The sequence below is a fragment of the Corvus moneduloides genome, chromosome 3 (assembly GCF_009650955.1).
Source record: "Corvus moneduloides isolate bCorMon1 chromosome 3, bCorMon1.pri, whole genome shotgun sequence".
In the NCBI taxonomy this organism is placed as follows: Eukaryota; Metazoa; Chordata; class Aves; order Passeriformes; family Corvidae; genus Corvus; species Corvus moneduloides.
In genome coordinates this window covers 12753963-12770905 of record NC_045478.1, presented here as the reverse complement: position 1 = coordinate 12770905, position 16943 = coordinate 12753963, and the positions used below count along the sequence as shown (strand labels likewise).

Sequence of the window (16943 nt, the reverse complement as noted above, 5' to 3'; positions counted from 1 at the left end):
AACCAGCGGGAGACATCCAAAAGGAAAGATAAACAACCACAGGTGGTTTTTGTGGTTTGTCTTTTTTTTTAAAAAGTGAAATTGCTTTAGTTAACAAATTATTAAATATAACCTGTAACACATAGACATTTCGGAAGAAGACAAAAAGTTCTAATGATTCCAAAAGCTGTAGTTAAGAATTAATTGGCAAATAAAATACTACAATGAGCCTGCAATGCTGAAACCTGGATACACAGTGGCACTGAATCTGACTGATTGAATGAATATGCAGGCACACAGAGAAATAACTAACACTGGCTTGCAAATTCCCATTACCTATACGTGGTAATATTCAGGAAACCTTCAACAATTCCTCCTGTCTTTGCCAAGCCCCAAATAATACTTTCTGCTAATTTAAAGACAACTTTCATTTTTCTAGTCTTTGCTGAGCAACTCGTCTTAAAAACACCAATTCCCTTGAAAACTCTGCAGCTACTTCTAAAAAGACTTCTTACCAACAAGAGCTGTTGAACCAGATCACAATTCATGCAAAACACCCAGACCATACTTCAGATTGTTCTGTGCAATTCTCCACACTTAAACCCACCCACAGATACTTCTGTACTCACTATAGATAGTAAATACAGAAGTGAATATATACAATATGTCCATACCTTCTGTAGTTGGAATTTGGTCTTTTCCTTCACCCCTTGTTTCTGTGAGTTTCCCTATCTTCAGCAACACTTCAGCAAAGCTTTGCGAAGAACTGTTCTGGTACGTTCCATAGCTGACTTCAGACTGGAAGTAAAAAGACAACTGAAATATGCACTCTGCACCCTGCATTTTTATACGGATCACTTTCATCACATGCAGTTGCCTACCTCAGTTCCTGCATTTGCTTTCCTTTATTTAATTCTGGATTTTTTTCCTACTATGGCACAAAATTTCAAGTCGTACATATAATCAAAAATCTGTATTTTTACTTGATTATAAGAACTTAACAAAAAACTGCAGAGTTCTGTAACTGTAACTTACTTCATCAACATATGGATCATCAATTAGAGACTCATAAAACGGATGACAGCCTTGTTTTTCCACACTAGCATTTCCTCCAGGCCCACCTTTTAATACATCTCCAAATTCTTGGCCCTGGGAAAAATAAGTATAGTTGAGCCTAGTTGTAAAAAACTCATAAAAATTCTGTAAACACTGTTCAGAAGAGAAACAACTGTACATGAAGATCATTGAATTCAATGGGGAGCAAGAAAGGAGTCATCTCACATACACCAGTTCTGAATGAAGGCCACATTATTCTTAAAAAAGGAATCATGTTCAAAAGTAGTATCAGAAAAAACAGTATCACAAACATTATACAAAATTCACTGAAACAGAGAAAGTAGAAAAGAGAAACTGAAAAGGAACAGCTCTGAATACAAAATAACAGTATTTAAAGAGTAGGCTTTACTGTGCTTTATTCCCCAAAGTTTTAAAGTTCTACCAAATTTCGATTAGGCCTTCTTACACTACACTCGGAAAACAGGAGATAACAGATTAGAAAACAAGAAAACAGCTTTAGACCCCTTCCTTCATTGGGAATTGCTTGCAAACAATCCCATGATGTCTGTAGTTCATTTATTGATCTGAAGCCTTCAGTTACCAGGTCCTATAAAGGATCTGAGTTTTTATACTAATGTATCAACAAACGTGTAAACATCTGGAGACACATCAGCAATCCCTTACATGTAATGGTCGAAGATAAGATAATGATCTCTTCCACCACTGCCCATCACTGACAGCATGCAGCATGGCTTTGGTAGTCAGAGTTGTGTTGGACAACACCTTCATGGTTTTGGATGTTGTCCAGTACAACAAATCGATGGACTGGCCAGAGGAGACACTGGTTTCATCCTGCAACATATCCAACACACAATGCAAGGGTTAGACTCCTGCTATAATTAGGTTAATGACTTAAAGCCAAACAAACTCAGGCGCACTATGTTAATAACACATTTGAATGATCATTAATTCAGGCAGCAGCTGCCAAAAATAAACAAAAGACAAACTAAAAGTGATTTAGGAGTTTCACTCTGAAGTAAGGGGTGTGATCAGCAGAACATTTTTCCCCTTACTCAGTTAGCACCCCTTGTTTCCACAGACAGCACTGATTTCAATTCCAAAATTTATAATGGCAATGTTCTACATAACTGTTGAATGTTTCCACTGAAAAATCACCTCTACAAATGTGGAGATCAAGTATACTGAAATTAATCTTTGATAATTCAGGAAAGCTGATACTAGAGACAATCTTGTATTTGTACAGAGATAGCATTAATTAAGTTGAATTCCCAATAGGGGAAATGGTAGAGATATAAATATATGTGTCTAGACCAAGTAATAAAAGCATCATCAAGCTTTGAAATTCTGCAGCTGGCACAGAAAGTGCTGAAAACCACCAGCCTGAAAGACTGCAAGAACCCCAACCTATTCTCAATCAAAAACCTGCTCTTGCAACACATGCATGTCTATCTTCACTTAGTATGAACTCACATGCAACTCCATTCTTAAAAGTAGAGACTTGTTCCACAGATGGGGCTTTCTATACCAGCTTTGCCTCATGTAAAGCATTTAAATAATACCCAGAACATCCATGTTGTCTGATCTGTGCTATTCCAGTTCTCAAAGGTTTGTGTTAATTGCATGCTTTATAATGCTTGCACATTAGTCATAAATATATAATTAGCATACTAATGTAAACACACTATTTTCACAACAGAAAACAAATATTTTCCTCCCTACAGCAAACTTTAACAGCTATATGTTTATCCCTAACAACTCTATTAATTTCTCCATACACTGAAGTATATTGAAATAGAAAAATTCTACATGTATAACTGTACGGGAAGTATTGGTTTACAACTTACTAAATCATGATAAAATTTCAAACATCAGAGCCAAAGGATGCCAAGTTATGCTGAAGAGAAATACATCCCACTGTAACCTCAGAGGAAAAAAAAACCTACCAGCTTCAATAAGGAAGAATTTCATGTAGACAACCTTACTGTCACTACTACTGCACTATAACGTGCAGTAAATTACTGCCTCAAGCTGACCACCGTAGTAGCAGGTTCATCTTAAGTCCTTCAGCATTTTCTTTCATCTTTTCTGAAATCATATTGTGCATTTCACAGATGCACCACTAACGAACCAGCTGGCTAAACTAGGAATTTCGGCTCTTGCTTCACCAAATGAAGAAAGTGAATGCCAAGGACAACCTGTCAAAACTTTTGAAGCTCTGAAAAATTAAAATCTATTGAAAATCCTAGGTCTGGTGGCTTGGGGGAAGAATTTCTTGTTCATGTATTTTTTACATAAACCACTCGAAGTACTTAGTAAGAAGTATTACTTTTAGTAATTAGAAGAATTACTTTTGTAATTTATTTTAAATGTTACATATGGAATACTAATTCCTCTCTGCCACCATTTTCAAGCAGATGCTGCAAGAGACCCAACAGATTTTTCATGGAGGAAAAATAAACCAAAACTACACCAAACCAAAACAGAACCAGAAAAAAAATTCCACCCAAGTTCTCAACTGCATTTGAGCAAAACACTTTTTTTAAATACCCCTCCTTCAGCAGTGTGAAAACTAATGAGCTAACTTGTATGCAGGTGTGAATGTTTATGGCACTACTGCTATCAGATAAACTCTATTGATTTTTGTTTTAAAAGGATTTCAACTCTTACAAGTAATAACAGTTTTTTCAGCACAAATAGAAATTCCATTTTCTGAAAAGCCATTCTACTTGGAGCAGCAACATGTCCAGGTCACAACTTTTTGCTATCCCAAATCAATCTCTCAAAAAAGAAGGCATTTCTTAAATAAGGTTGGAGATCTCATCTCAAGAAACAACTTTAATTGTATCTTCAGGAAGAACTGTTATTTTAGGAGTTCTGATGGGTGTTTGGGGGAAATTATTTTCTATTATTTCTTCCTGACATCCTTTATAAAGTAAGCACTTCTGATTAAAATCAAAATATTAATAGCAACAACAACTTATTAAATAGCAGCCAAATTAGCAGATTAAAAATCTGCTTTAATCTAAATGTATAAAAAAGACAGCCAACAAATTCTGAATTAACAAACGACTCTAAAATATATATATATTTATATATATACACACCACATATTTATATACATACACCTTTGCTCATACATACACATATATAATTCCCAATAGTCTAATTGGAGGACATATAACAAAGCCAATTGTTTTTTAGATAAGCTACACAAGAGACAGTAATAAATTAGAACACCTGCAGCATGGATTTTAGGATTGTTTTTGGACTTTAATGGCAATTAGTCAAGGTGCAAGGATTAAAACATGCAAAACCCATACACTTTATATGTTAAGAATAATAACATATCAAGATTATGAAGGAAATGAAATGAGGTAGAACAGAGTCTGTTCAAAAACAGAGCGTCATGCATTAGGTCTTCCTTTTCCCTTTTTGGTACTTCCATTGCCAAACAGGAATTTAAAATAGTCTCTTTAACGTAAGTATTCATGAAGAGTCTACATTTATGTTCTGTGCCTTGAAGGGTTTTATATTGGGGATTTTTAGGTTTTTTTTTTCCAATGCCTGTTACAGCTATGAACCAGTCTAAGTGAAAATTCCAGCCCTGCAATGATAAACCAGACCTAAATGAGAGACTATGGAAAAGATTCAGCTCAAGATGACAACACAAATATTCAGGAGTCACTGAATTTCCAGGCTCTTATTAGGGCCATAACAACACTGGTAACAAAGAAGTAACCCAGCCTGAAACAGACATAATGCATTTGATTCAGCTGCTGAAACACAGGCATCAATGATGACTGCCTGAGGTACACAGCAGTAATTAAGACATCTGCTTAACACTTGCAGATCTGACAGAGAACTAGACATTTTGGGGCAGCAGCTAAAGGACAAGAGGATAACTAATCATGATTCTCTAATCATTTCTAACCAGCTGTGATAAAAATGTGTGACCTACCAATTTAATGTAAACAAATGTTCTAAGAGATCCTGTCTTTTCCCAGATCTAGTGCTTGGGAAAACTGGAAAAACAAGACACTAATGCTCTGTTAATCACAAATTTTCTTTTCTTTAAGAAGCCTTTAAGAAAATCATCGTGTAATTTGAACATATTCTCCTCTAGAAATTACATCTGCTTTTCTATCAAGAGATCATTTTCAAAAAAATGGAAACTTAATTTCTCTTGGGTTTGATGTGCCACTTTACAGTAATTACGCTTTCATATTCAGATAGGTAAAAAATAATGATTTATAACAGACATAAACATATTTTAAGTACTATGCAGATTTAACAAAGTCAGAACACATTTACAAGGCAACTGATGAATGTTGTTTCTACTGCTTATACACAACACAGCATCTTATGACTAAGCATTTAATTTGAATTTAACAATTTTACCAGTAATATTCTGAAAGGCTTTTCACTAATCAAGAGCCTAATCTTCTCACCGAGATACTCTGCTTGAGAAGCAGAAGATTAGTTGTTTAGGCATTTGTAGCACGCATAAGTAAAAAGGATGAGGATTGGTAAAACTTAACATTTTGCTTAAAAACAATCTGGTATGTTGGAATCATCATAGCTTCCAAAGGATAATTTCTCAAATGGACACCATGAGCTCAAACAAGAGTGACAAGCTGACACAAAGCTTTAGCTCCTATAAAATAATGATGTGCATCTTTATAAAAGCATTCATAAATTTCTTTCAGAGTAGGACCACAAAAACTTGGAAAAAAGTTATGCTGAAGTCAACACGACAGCAGTAATAAATAATTTCTATGCAGTATATGTAGCCATCTGCTATCAAGATTTCTGCAAGTTTAGGGGAAAAAAATTTGGAGGAAAAACTGAATAAAAATGAAATTAGTTTAGAAATTTCTAGGGAAGAGTTCATCAAGAGAAAGCTGCTGAAAAAGTATGACCAGCTGGTGATGTTGGTTGACATAAAGGAAGAAATGGTAGTGGAGACTAATGATTCAATGCTAGACAAAAGGAAGAGGGATAGAAAAAGGGTTGAAAAGCAAAACTGACATACTTACAGATAGGTATTTTGAATGCAACAGAAAAAGGGATGCCCAAACACATGTATGCCAGAACTTAATCAAGTCAAGATAAGAAAACTTACACTTAGAGCACCAATTTGAAAAGGTATCAAAAATTGAGAAAGAACAACATTTGTCAACTCCCTGAAAAAAGGATTCTGTAAGTTAATCAGGATGTAAGTGAAAATGAAAGGAGTACAATAAAAGGGAGAAAAATCTTGCAGTTTGTTTTTTTTTCTTTAAAGAAACTAAAATTCTGTGCAGGACAATGAAGGTGAAGCACAGGGAATTAGATAACGTGTAACTATGGGGATTGTAGTTATGGGATTCAGTGAAGTCAGAGAAACTGACTTATTGAATATATTGCTTTTCTAACATTGCAAATGTCTGTAACAACAGAAGAGTTATACAGTGAGTAAATTTTTGGCTATGTTTCCTGTATCGTTCCAAGAAATGAAAGAAGCTATAAATCCCTATTAAGTCAACTGGGAGAGAACAAAAAGAAAAAATTAGCAAATATACAGAACTTCATTTCCTAGTGTAGCAGTCTGAAACTCAACGTGCCAAGGAGCTGTATTAAACAAAGAAAGTAAACTCAATGCAGCAACATACAAACTTGCCAGATCAATTGTCTGCCTACTTCCAATTCTAAAGAGAAAATCAACCACAACTAAGGGGGGGAAAAAATGAAAGCTGTATTGGAGAAATTTTTGAATGTCAATTCTCCAGCATAATGAAAATTTCTCCCAATATACAAACTGAAATGATAGAAAAGTTAATTAGTGAGTTTACTCAACTCTGATAAACCTCTGAATAAATTTCTGAAACATTTATATGCATGTCTAATTGTTCTGCCACAATGTAGTACTACAGCACATGAAAGGTGATGCATGACAAATTTTTATAGACATTAAAATACTGTAAACATATGCATCCACACCCATACCAATTTTATTAACACCTACTTAATAACCTCCTGCTCAGAGAGATGCATCTATGGATTTCCAGAAAATAAAAAGCATTTGTGCCAGTGAAAATGGACCTGTTCTTTACATGGATGATTCTGGCAGACACGTAAAATGTGTCCTCTGAGTACTGTTTACAGCGTTTTTTACCTTCCAGCCATTTATTTTATATATATGCAAATACATATATATACCTGTATGTTTACATATGCATGTGTGTATACAAGTATGTATACATACATATACATATATATCTTTATACACACATAGACACATGTACATACATAAAAACCATACACAAAATATAGACATATTCTCCAAGGAATATATGGAACTCACATACCTTTCTCAAAAAGCCACCCTATGCAACATGAACCTTCTCTTTCTTTCTCTCCTTCCCTCTTTCCTTCTCTCTCCCACTCTTTTTTCCTCTCTTCTTTCCTGTATTTCTTTAAGGTTTTTGTCCCCCTCTCCCCACCCCTAGATCTATTTATCACCTACTTAATTAAACAAAAAACAAAGAAAAGAATAAATTAAATACAGATTTTTCCACTTCGAAGAGTGTAAAAAACACATTCCTTTTTTCATAAACAGGTAAATAATTACATCTTCTTTAAAGAGAGAAAAGCATTTGTAATTGTACATGTACAGATGTAAAATATTAAGACATAAAAAGCAGAAAGAGTAATAGAAGACTTGTTTCCTGTTGTCCTGCCTGTGGAATACTCCATGTTCCTTCTGATCCTACACAAAAAATAATTTCACATGCAATATATGAACATTATTAAATGACAAGTCATAAACTTCATGATGCACAGAACTAAGGGTAAAAATAAGTTTAATTCAAAACATTTTTTAATTAAATATGTATTTCAGGTTTATTTTCAAATAGTTTGTTTTGCAACTGGGGCAGATTAAAAAAAAAAAACCAAAACAGGCAAACTAATATAAATGACTATTTTAATGTAAGTTTTGTTGCACTTTTCCCGCCTCTGGGTTTATATTTTTTTTTCAGTGGTGCTAAGTCTGTGTAGGAAGAAGCAACTAAAGATCAGAACAAAGTATAAATACATAAGCAAAACTCCAAACTTCAAACAATCTAACAACAGAAAGGAGTGTATGTCTAATGTTGTCTATTTTACCTAGTAAGCAGACAGATGTTGCTAAAAACTCAAATTTGATTCTTCAGACTGATGTAGAACAAAGTCATTATTACTTTTAAAATTCACGTTAAAACTTACCTCTGTATCCTTACTGATCAATGAAGAAGGCCCAGAGATATTCACATTCTCACCTCCTTCAGTAGGAAGAAACTGGTAATTCACAGCCTGAAGAAGAATCTACAAACACGAAATAAATATTATCTTTTACCAGTCAAATAAGCAAATGTAATTATGACTGATCTCATAGGAAACCAAAGAAACTCTGACATAAAGGCTTCCATGATAGAAAAACAAGAGTGCAGGAGAAGATGCAAAGCAGAAAACACAGCATCTCTGACATCCTCTCACTGTTGTAGTCACCAGACAAAATGACCTCCCCTTCTCCATGATTTTTGTGCAATATTTTTCACATAATCTAAGAACTTTTTTTTTCAATTTTATGTACTATGCTGTACGATGTAGGCTACAGACCTGTCACTAGAACATCCATTATCTGAACTGGGACTCCAAGGAATCAGGCAACTCCACAAAGGCAAGTGTGCCACAGGACAGTGCCTTTGTGAGCAGAAGTTCTGCACAGAACCTCCACCTTCACATGTTGCCTGTATTCTCACAGACATTGCTATTCAGGGGATTTTTTAAGGAAAAGGCTACACACTTGCAGCTGCCTTAATCAGACTGCACATGTGCTGTAGCTGCGGCTACCTTCCCCCCATTCTTCCGTTCTGTGTCCAAAGGCTTCTAAGATGTTTCTATTACACAATTATAAATCTAAGAACATCGTGAACTCTTAGACAACTAAGACAATTATGAACTCAAGTCATAGTATGTAGGCCAAGCCACAATTACAGTGAACAGAAATTTAACATTTTGACAACCTAAATTACTGCCCTTCAGTTTCAAATACAACTTTTGCTATGTCACCTTGACATAAGTTGTATTTAAATGCCACAGTTATGTTCTCACACATATACTGCGATCAGCTCAACAGCTAAAACGTGATTCTGTGAAGTCAGTCACTGCAGAGTTAATAAAGATGGCTCGGACATAAAACCTGTTGTAATTGTTAAAACCATGACAGCATTGAAATCAGTGAGAGAATAATTTCCTTGCATATTGGGTAAAGATCACAAAAACCACAGAATAAATGTTTAATAGACATTTATGTGGGCATTTAATGAAATGGCATTACAAAGTATAAATACCTAGAAAATATTTTAAAATTTCATCAACTGCATTTGCAAATAAAATGTTTAAATCAGGCAGTCAATAAAGAAATTAAAAGCACTAAAGATAGAAAACACAACTGCACTTCTACTTGAGAAACCAACTCATCACACAAAACTGCTTAGAAAGAGACTTCATCTGCTGAAATATGACAATGAAAGTAGAGAAGTAGAGCAGAACAAATATAAATATATTTGAAGGGGTAGAACTTAAGGGAAGAAACTTAAAAATGAGCACAAGTCCCCTTTACTTTGGTAAGCACGGAACTTTGATGAAAGAAGCGCCAGAAAGAGGTACCTGGATTTGCAATGAGCGGCTCACTGCCAGCAGTGCCTGTATGGCACTGGGGGGACAGTGTATCAGAGCAAAGGCCACGAGCTCCCGGCGCATCCCCAGATCCTGGTAGCCTTCGGACTGCCCAAGCTGACTGCACACTTCCCAGCTTTTAGAATAATCTTCAAGGGAACACAAAACACACTTCCTATGACAAGTGAAAGGAGATGCTGCCTAATTCTTATCAGATGAGATAAAGGAAGGCATGCGGCATTCTTGTGAAGACTTAACATCCCCTGAAAAAGGAACCATAAAGGCTCCATAGAACAGAGACAACTGTCTAAAGCTCCACTTTAGACTGACTGAATACATAAAAGACTAATTCTTATCATATTGTAGATAACAATATATTAGGCATCTATAAGCTTACATCCCGTATTTTTACATATTACAATAAGAAAATAATCATTTATTTCAGAGCATGATATTGAATACCTTACTGGAGTGGCTGTAAAATACAAAGTATAAAATATATCACTTGATATATTAAAAAAAAATCTTAATTTATCTTGCATTTTTCTCCCTCATTCTCAAAGCAGAGAAAAAGAGCCAAAGAAACAAATCCCATCTTCCTTAGTATCTTGACATATGTATTTCATTTACCTCCACTCATACTGTCACATACACAAATTATACAAATAGCACAAATATCTTAAGAGTTGTGATAGAAAGGTAGACTTCTAAAAGACCTGCACCTTCCTGCTAGCTGCAGTCACACAGTTTTACCTGTTTGAGAGGGACACAGTGTAGAAAGAAGTAGAAATTGTGGTTGCCAGAGGCATACAGAAAAGCCCCCTGAGGCTACACAACCAATAGTTCAGTACACACTTATTCCATGCAGTATTTGCTGTATGTGTCTCTATTCCATGTCAGTGCACTTCCACTAATGAGACGTAACTGCCATTTTAATGAAATGGTCCAATCTGAAGTACCACATCTCACAGTAAGGAGAGTCAGAACTCAGGTTTCCACCACCATCACCTCATGCAACCCCTGTTTATTCACTTCACCTGTGTCCATGAGCTCCTGGCAATGCATACTAGCTGCTTTGTAGTCCTGGAAACTGAGAGCCTGTTCCACTAAAAGGATTAAAACTTGACCTTTTCTCTCCATCTGATCATCTCCTGTAAGAAAAATTCAGACATTTTATAAGTTAATTGGAATTAATGGTCACCTTAAGCTTGCTACTTTATTTCTTAAGAATTAACTACATATCACAACATGAAAAGCCTCTCTTGAACCTGAAACAGAAATAAAATTCTCTGCTTTTTCCTGAAGGAAGCAGTAAAAGGAGTTTCGTATTTTAAAAAAACATTGGCACCATAGCTTGCTAAAAAAAAAAAACCAAACAAAAACAATTAGCATGTTCTGTTAAAGTTAAAAAAAAAGGTTTTAAAAATTGTCTTTATGTGATGGCCAGAGCATAGACCAAACTGATATTTAAGCTAAGTGACATATAAATCAAAATCCTGACATTGAAAAAAATAAAGTCTATGTACTGTAATAGAAGGAAAAAAATTGAATTTTTTTTTTCTTATAATATACAAAGACTCATATTAAACTGCCACTTCATGGCTCCAAATAATTCATGAGACGCAGAAAACATAAGCATTTAAAAATCCCTAACCTCACAAATTGAGTGAGTAGAACTGAAACTAATTTTTCCACACCATACATCCATTTCAGTCACCAGATCTTCTGGACAGTGCGTCTTCCACTAGTTATGAATCGAATCTTACAGTTCAGATACTATTGAAGCCTTCTGACTGAAGTTTCATCAAAGATCTTTGGAGAAAAACATCCTGACCTCAATTTTAATACATCAGCATTCACAGATGAAGATCTAATGAGATGGCTCATCTCCTTCTGAAAGCCAGTTATAGTCAATACAAATAACATTTATACCTGTCAACCTTCACTAGTCATCTGTATTTTTCTAAAAGCTTTTTTTCAATTTAGAGTGAACAATTTGCTGGCACTAGTTTGTCCAGTCTTGTGCTCAAAATACTATGTATGTCCATGCACTGTATGAGAAGGTGACAAAACATACACAGGAAAAATAATCTATAAATTTTAATTTAGGAAAGAATTTTTAGAATGAAAATGAGTGGATTTTTTATATGCAAGCTTCTTGGTTGTGCTTCTCCTCTATTATTAAAAGCAATTTTATGCAGTCAGCGTTGTTACAGCCATTTGAAAAGGGCACTGGTTTATGACACTCTATTACTACAACTTGTGAAATGCAAATATTTCAGAAGGTTAAACACATCCAGTTTCAAAAACCATTTAAAGAGTACACGTTCTTCAATTGTATAGCTGTTATTTTTAACTCCACTTTGCAGATCCATCATCACAGATAAAGCAAATTTCTTTTTAAAGCTTTCTCAAAAGTAAAGTTGTAGCAGTTGCACTACAATGACATTCAGGCAAGTGAAGTTACCATAATTACTAAACTCAGTCAAGCCTCCCCTAATCCCAGCACATCACAACTAACTCAGCTGGGAGAACAGGCTGGCTTCCCATCATTTTATCTTTCAGCCTCCTGCTCAATATACTGCCAGCACACGATGTTGCAAATTAGTCACATTCAAGGCTCTCCCGTTGCAAAATTTTGCCCTCTAGAACCTGGGAACTTCTCATTTGGGCAAAAGCAATTACAGATGACAAAGAGCTGCTTCTATCCTCACAAGCTAAATGTGAACTGTCATTTCTCTGAGCGAGGGACATGTACTTGCCACTCATCTCCTGATGCCCACTTCACCCTGACAGCTTGACTTCTTACAGAGAGATCTGACTAAGCGGCAAACACAAAGAAAAGTCAAGAGAAACAATCGAACTATTACCCCTCAGATTTCAGATAGCCAAAATAATCACTGCTATTTATTCCCACTTAAAAACCAGTGGCACTGAAGAAAGAAAGGAAGAACACTTGGACCAAGGAATGGTTTCTTTAACTGTGCTTGACCAGTCGCATGGAGTCAAGTTCCCCATCACCAGTACTTTTGATACAGTACAATACATCTCTGCATGTTTTACAAAAGCACAAGCATAAAATATATGGATCACTTTCCTTCTAGTCCTTGGCTATAGCTGCTCATCATATCTCCACTCATTGATGCTTCCATTACCTTGGCACTCACTGTTATGGCACAGAACAACCACTGGCTCCAATGTTAGTGAATCCCTGCATGAAGCCCTTTTTCACACACCTTTCATTAACCATGCAGTGACTGATAATGCTCACTGCTGCAGTTTAGTCATTGTCTTCTATTCAGACACGGAAAAAGTCACTGCTTCAGCTTTGTAACACATCATTTGATGATATTTCAATAATAAAGTCTTATAAAAGGGAAAGTTTTGAATTCTGAATTGTCTCCCTTGCCATTCTGACAGATATCCAAGACTCAAAACCAAGACAGGAATGACAAAACTCTTAAAATGGTGACCTGATTATATTACATGGTAATTCTGTTTCAAGCCTTAATGATAACACCGGACAGACTCAGATCAAATTTAGAAACTGGAGAGTGGAAGGGGATGAGGAAGGGAAGTGTATGCACACACAGGCCCAGGGAAGTGGAGGTATTTAAAAAGACATGGAGACATGGCACTCAGGGACACGGTTTAGTGGTGGACTTGGCAGTGCCAGGCTGATGGTTGGACTCAGTGCTCTGAAGAGATTTTAGAACCTAAATGATTCTGAGGTTCTAATGAAAATGACAAGAGAAAAAATATGAAAGCTCAGAAATACTTGAATTTTTTTTCTTGAGAAGAAAAGGATATGCAAATACTTTTTTAAAGCTTGGATCCAATCTAGATTATATAAAGAAGAAAAAGAGCTTATTGAAACACCTTGCATAAGATGCATGCTATTTGTGAGTGGATGAAATAACATTATCCTGAATGAAATCATGCAATTGAAACTTAAAAGTCAAATGATACCAACACTGTACATACACTTCAGAAATTCCACGTCGCCCACATTTAGGATATCTGGCAGATCAGAAGCCATCTACACGGTTAATTCCAAATGCAAGAAAGTCAGTGTTACGAAAGACGGATTTCAAAATTAAGCTTTAACTAAGAAATGTGAGCGAAGTTTAAAGCTACTAGAATTTGCTTATAGATATTAAAATTAAATAAATTACAACAAAAGTTGTGAGAAAAGAGAATAATGGAAACATTTCCAGAGAGCCTGAAAAAGGAAATACGGACCAACACTCACTAGGTCTGTTTGATGTACACTAAGAGAAGAGAAGATGCTCCTAATTTCTGATACAGAAGCTTTTCTCCCTACTTTTTTTGCACACATCTACTCAAGTAATTGCATAAAGTGATTTCTTTACACCCTTTCTTAACACAGAGCATGAATTAAGTGAGGATTGTGAGAGACAGAACAGCTCCAGCTCCCTGAGCAGGTGCATATTTTCTGGCTGTCATGCTGAGCACATTCTCCCTCACTCACTTTACCCATCTGTGAAATTAAGGTAACACTTGTGTGCTTACTTTACAGAGGTAGTAACATGAGGTTTAAGTAGAGTCCACTGTAATTAATCAAATATTTAAAGCAATTAAGAAGCTAGCTGATATATCATTACCTAAGCAAGATTTTAACTTTGATAAATATGAATAATGAATATTACTCACTTTCAGTGCTGTTCTCTAAGCAAACTGTATTCAGAGTACACAGCTCACAAAGCTCTTTAACAATGACTCTGTGCAATCTACCCTTGAATCCACAAAAAATGCATTCTTCCAAAATTTAAATTAAAATATATATGTTCTTAGGATTTTATAGGCTGGCTATATATTACATATAATAAAACATAGCATATGCTTCATGTTCTATATACACACAAATGTAAAAAGTTTATATAGACATGGACAGATGTAGCGAGAAGGTCTTTCCCCATCAGTAATTATACAGGGTGGGGTGGCAGGGGAAACAAAGAGGGGAAAATACTGAAACAAATTCCTCCACTGAGCAGACAAAGTGCAAAAAAACACTCTACAAAGTGGATTTGGAACAGAAGGGACCACAACTTCGAGCATGCACAACCAATACCAGTAAGTATGTTCCACAGGACAAAATCAGAACTTCTTACACAGCAAAGGTGGCTCATAAATCAGGGTAATTGTGTAAGTAGTGAAAACCAATTAAGGACAAAAATCAAATCTTTATCCCAGCAGCACTTTATCTAATTCTTCATTAAACAAGTCCATAAAGTTCAATCACCTTTTTCAATATCTAGATCCATCCAAAAATATCTCAGTAAGACCACCTGCTTTCATCATAAGCTCTTAGAAATCACAATACCCTGTCCCAGTAGTTTTACACCTGCAAACAAAGACTATCCACACTAGAACTGCAAGAAGGCTTTCCTTTTCTAATATTAAGTTTAAAATAAAATATACTAATTCAAAAATCTTAGAATCTGTATGCATAAGCTGCCCTTTTGTCTGTAAACTGATTTGTGCAATAATACTAGTGTTTGTTATCACACTTTTGATATGGCTACCAAGTCCTAAAATAACTCTTCATGATATTAAAAACAGTATTAATAATATGAATTAATATTAATAATTAATTGGAACTCAGTAACTTAAATTACAAGTTGACAGGTACAGAAATACCATTTCTACATGTCATGTTTCAACTTATTTTTTTTAATCTCTACCATCAAATTATATACAGCACTCCTCATTACACACTATGACTAAAGTTATACCAGCATTACACTTAAAATCTGCTTTCAAAGGTAATAACTTAGCTATTCAAATTCTAAGACTCTTTAAAAAATCAGCATAAGGTTACCTATTCTACCACTCATCAGAGGTACACAGACCAACAATTAAGGACCAAAGAGTAAAGCTCTACAGACTTTCTTTAATAATTTGGAAGAATATTGCTTTTACATGCATGCTTTAAAGCAATGATGACAATCATGTTTCCTTTATATGCTACTGGGTAATCTTCTGGATGCTTTTCAATGGGCTAGAGAGTCAGCCACAAAAAAATCTGCAGTAACAGTGTTATGCTGTTTACAGCTTTCAAATCCAAAAAAACAAACAAACAAGAACATTTTAAAAATACTGAGTTTCTTAAAATTAAATAAATCCATTTTCCACAGCCCATCTCCTACAACAATTAAGTTTAGATAAAATTCACAACTATGGCATTCTCATACTGAATCCATATTTTACTCATAAATGAATATTCTCTACAGATAACAGCTTTCCAATATAAGCAATCCAACTAACCATCCTTCAGTGACAGTGAAATGGGTTTTAATCACAAAAGCTTAAAACTACTTATGTAAAACAAAATTTAAAAAACACCCCATCACATTTCCCCACCACAGAAAGTCACTACTGAAAATGTTTCTTGCTATACTTTCCTTTCAGATAAATAAATGTTATTCTATAACCAAAAGATTCCTTTGAAAGCGACCATGTTATTTGCAGATTTAGCGTAAGAGAAAAGTGTCTAAGTCATGTATTTCTTACCAAGATTCACTCTTGAAATGTACTTTTACAACTAAAATTCCCTACTTACCATAGGAGCAACCATCAGCATTACTCCCAAGGCTAACCATTAAAGTCAGAGTCCAACACTCGCAAGATAAATGTGTCACTGGTAGAGTAAGCAGTAGTTTTTAAATAATTCACCTGTTTAAAAATTAACCAGCTCACACATTCATCATCTGGTTTTCTCTAGCCTGGTAAATGCACGGAAAAGAAGAAGTGAGAGGCCATTTCATCTCTGGCTTTGAATACCTCTTAAATCTCTCTTTTCAGTGGTGCCTAAGTGTCACTGTGATGTAACACTAGCATACAGACACTACTGTATCAATGAACTCTATACAAAATTCCCTAAAGTTCTCTACCTACTATGCAGGGACTGCCATCTTTCAGTCTCTGGAGGTGAGACCACAAGTTTGATCCCTTTTCAAAGGTACATACCAGGGCACTGTAAATCCTACAGCTGAGGCACTAGGATAACACTACTGGACAAAGCTTTATAGAATCTCTCTGGATCTTGGTTTTCCTTCTTTCACACAAAGAGAATCACTTAGATTCAAAAAGAAGATAAAACAAAAATCAGCAACATTAGCCCAAAGAACCCAGAATACTAAGAAAAATGGACAGATTTTAACTTG

At 35.2% G+C, this 16943-nt stretch overlaps 1 protein-coding gene across 3 annotated transcripts in view; it reads right to left on the bottom strand.

The window, feature by feature from the left end:
- NBAS (NBAS subunit of NRZ tethering complex) overlaps positions 1–16943 on the bottom strand; it is a 166111-nt gene that overhangs the window by 86991 nt on the left and 62177 nt on the right. For 2 of the 3 annotated variants that reach the window (XM_032104137.1, XM_032104138.1), the window contains exons 33-38: positions 10794–10907; positions 9748–9905; positions 8302–8400; positions 1720–1887; positions 1015–1128; positions 654–777 (exon numbers count right to left, since the gene is read on the bottom strand). In XM_032104137.1, coding sequence (XP_031960028.1) covers positions 654–777; positions 1015–1128; positions 1720–1887; positions 8302–8400; positions 9748–9905; positions 10794–10907 — 777 coding nt within the window. The remainder of the gene's footprint in view (positions 1–653; positions 778–1014; positions 1129–1719; positions 1888–8301; positions 8401–9747; positions 9906–10793; positions 10908–16943) is intronic. The other variant, XM_032104139.1, reaches the window with a different exon arrangement.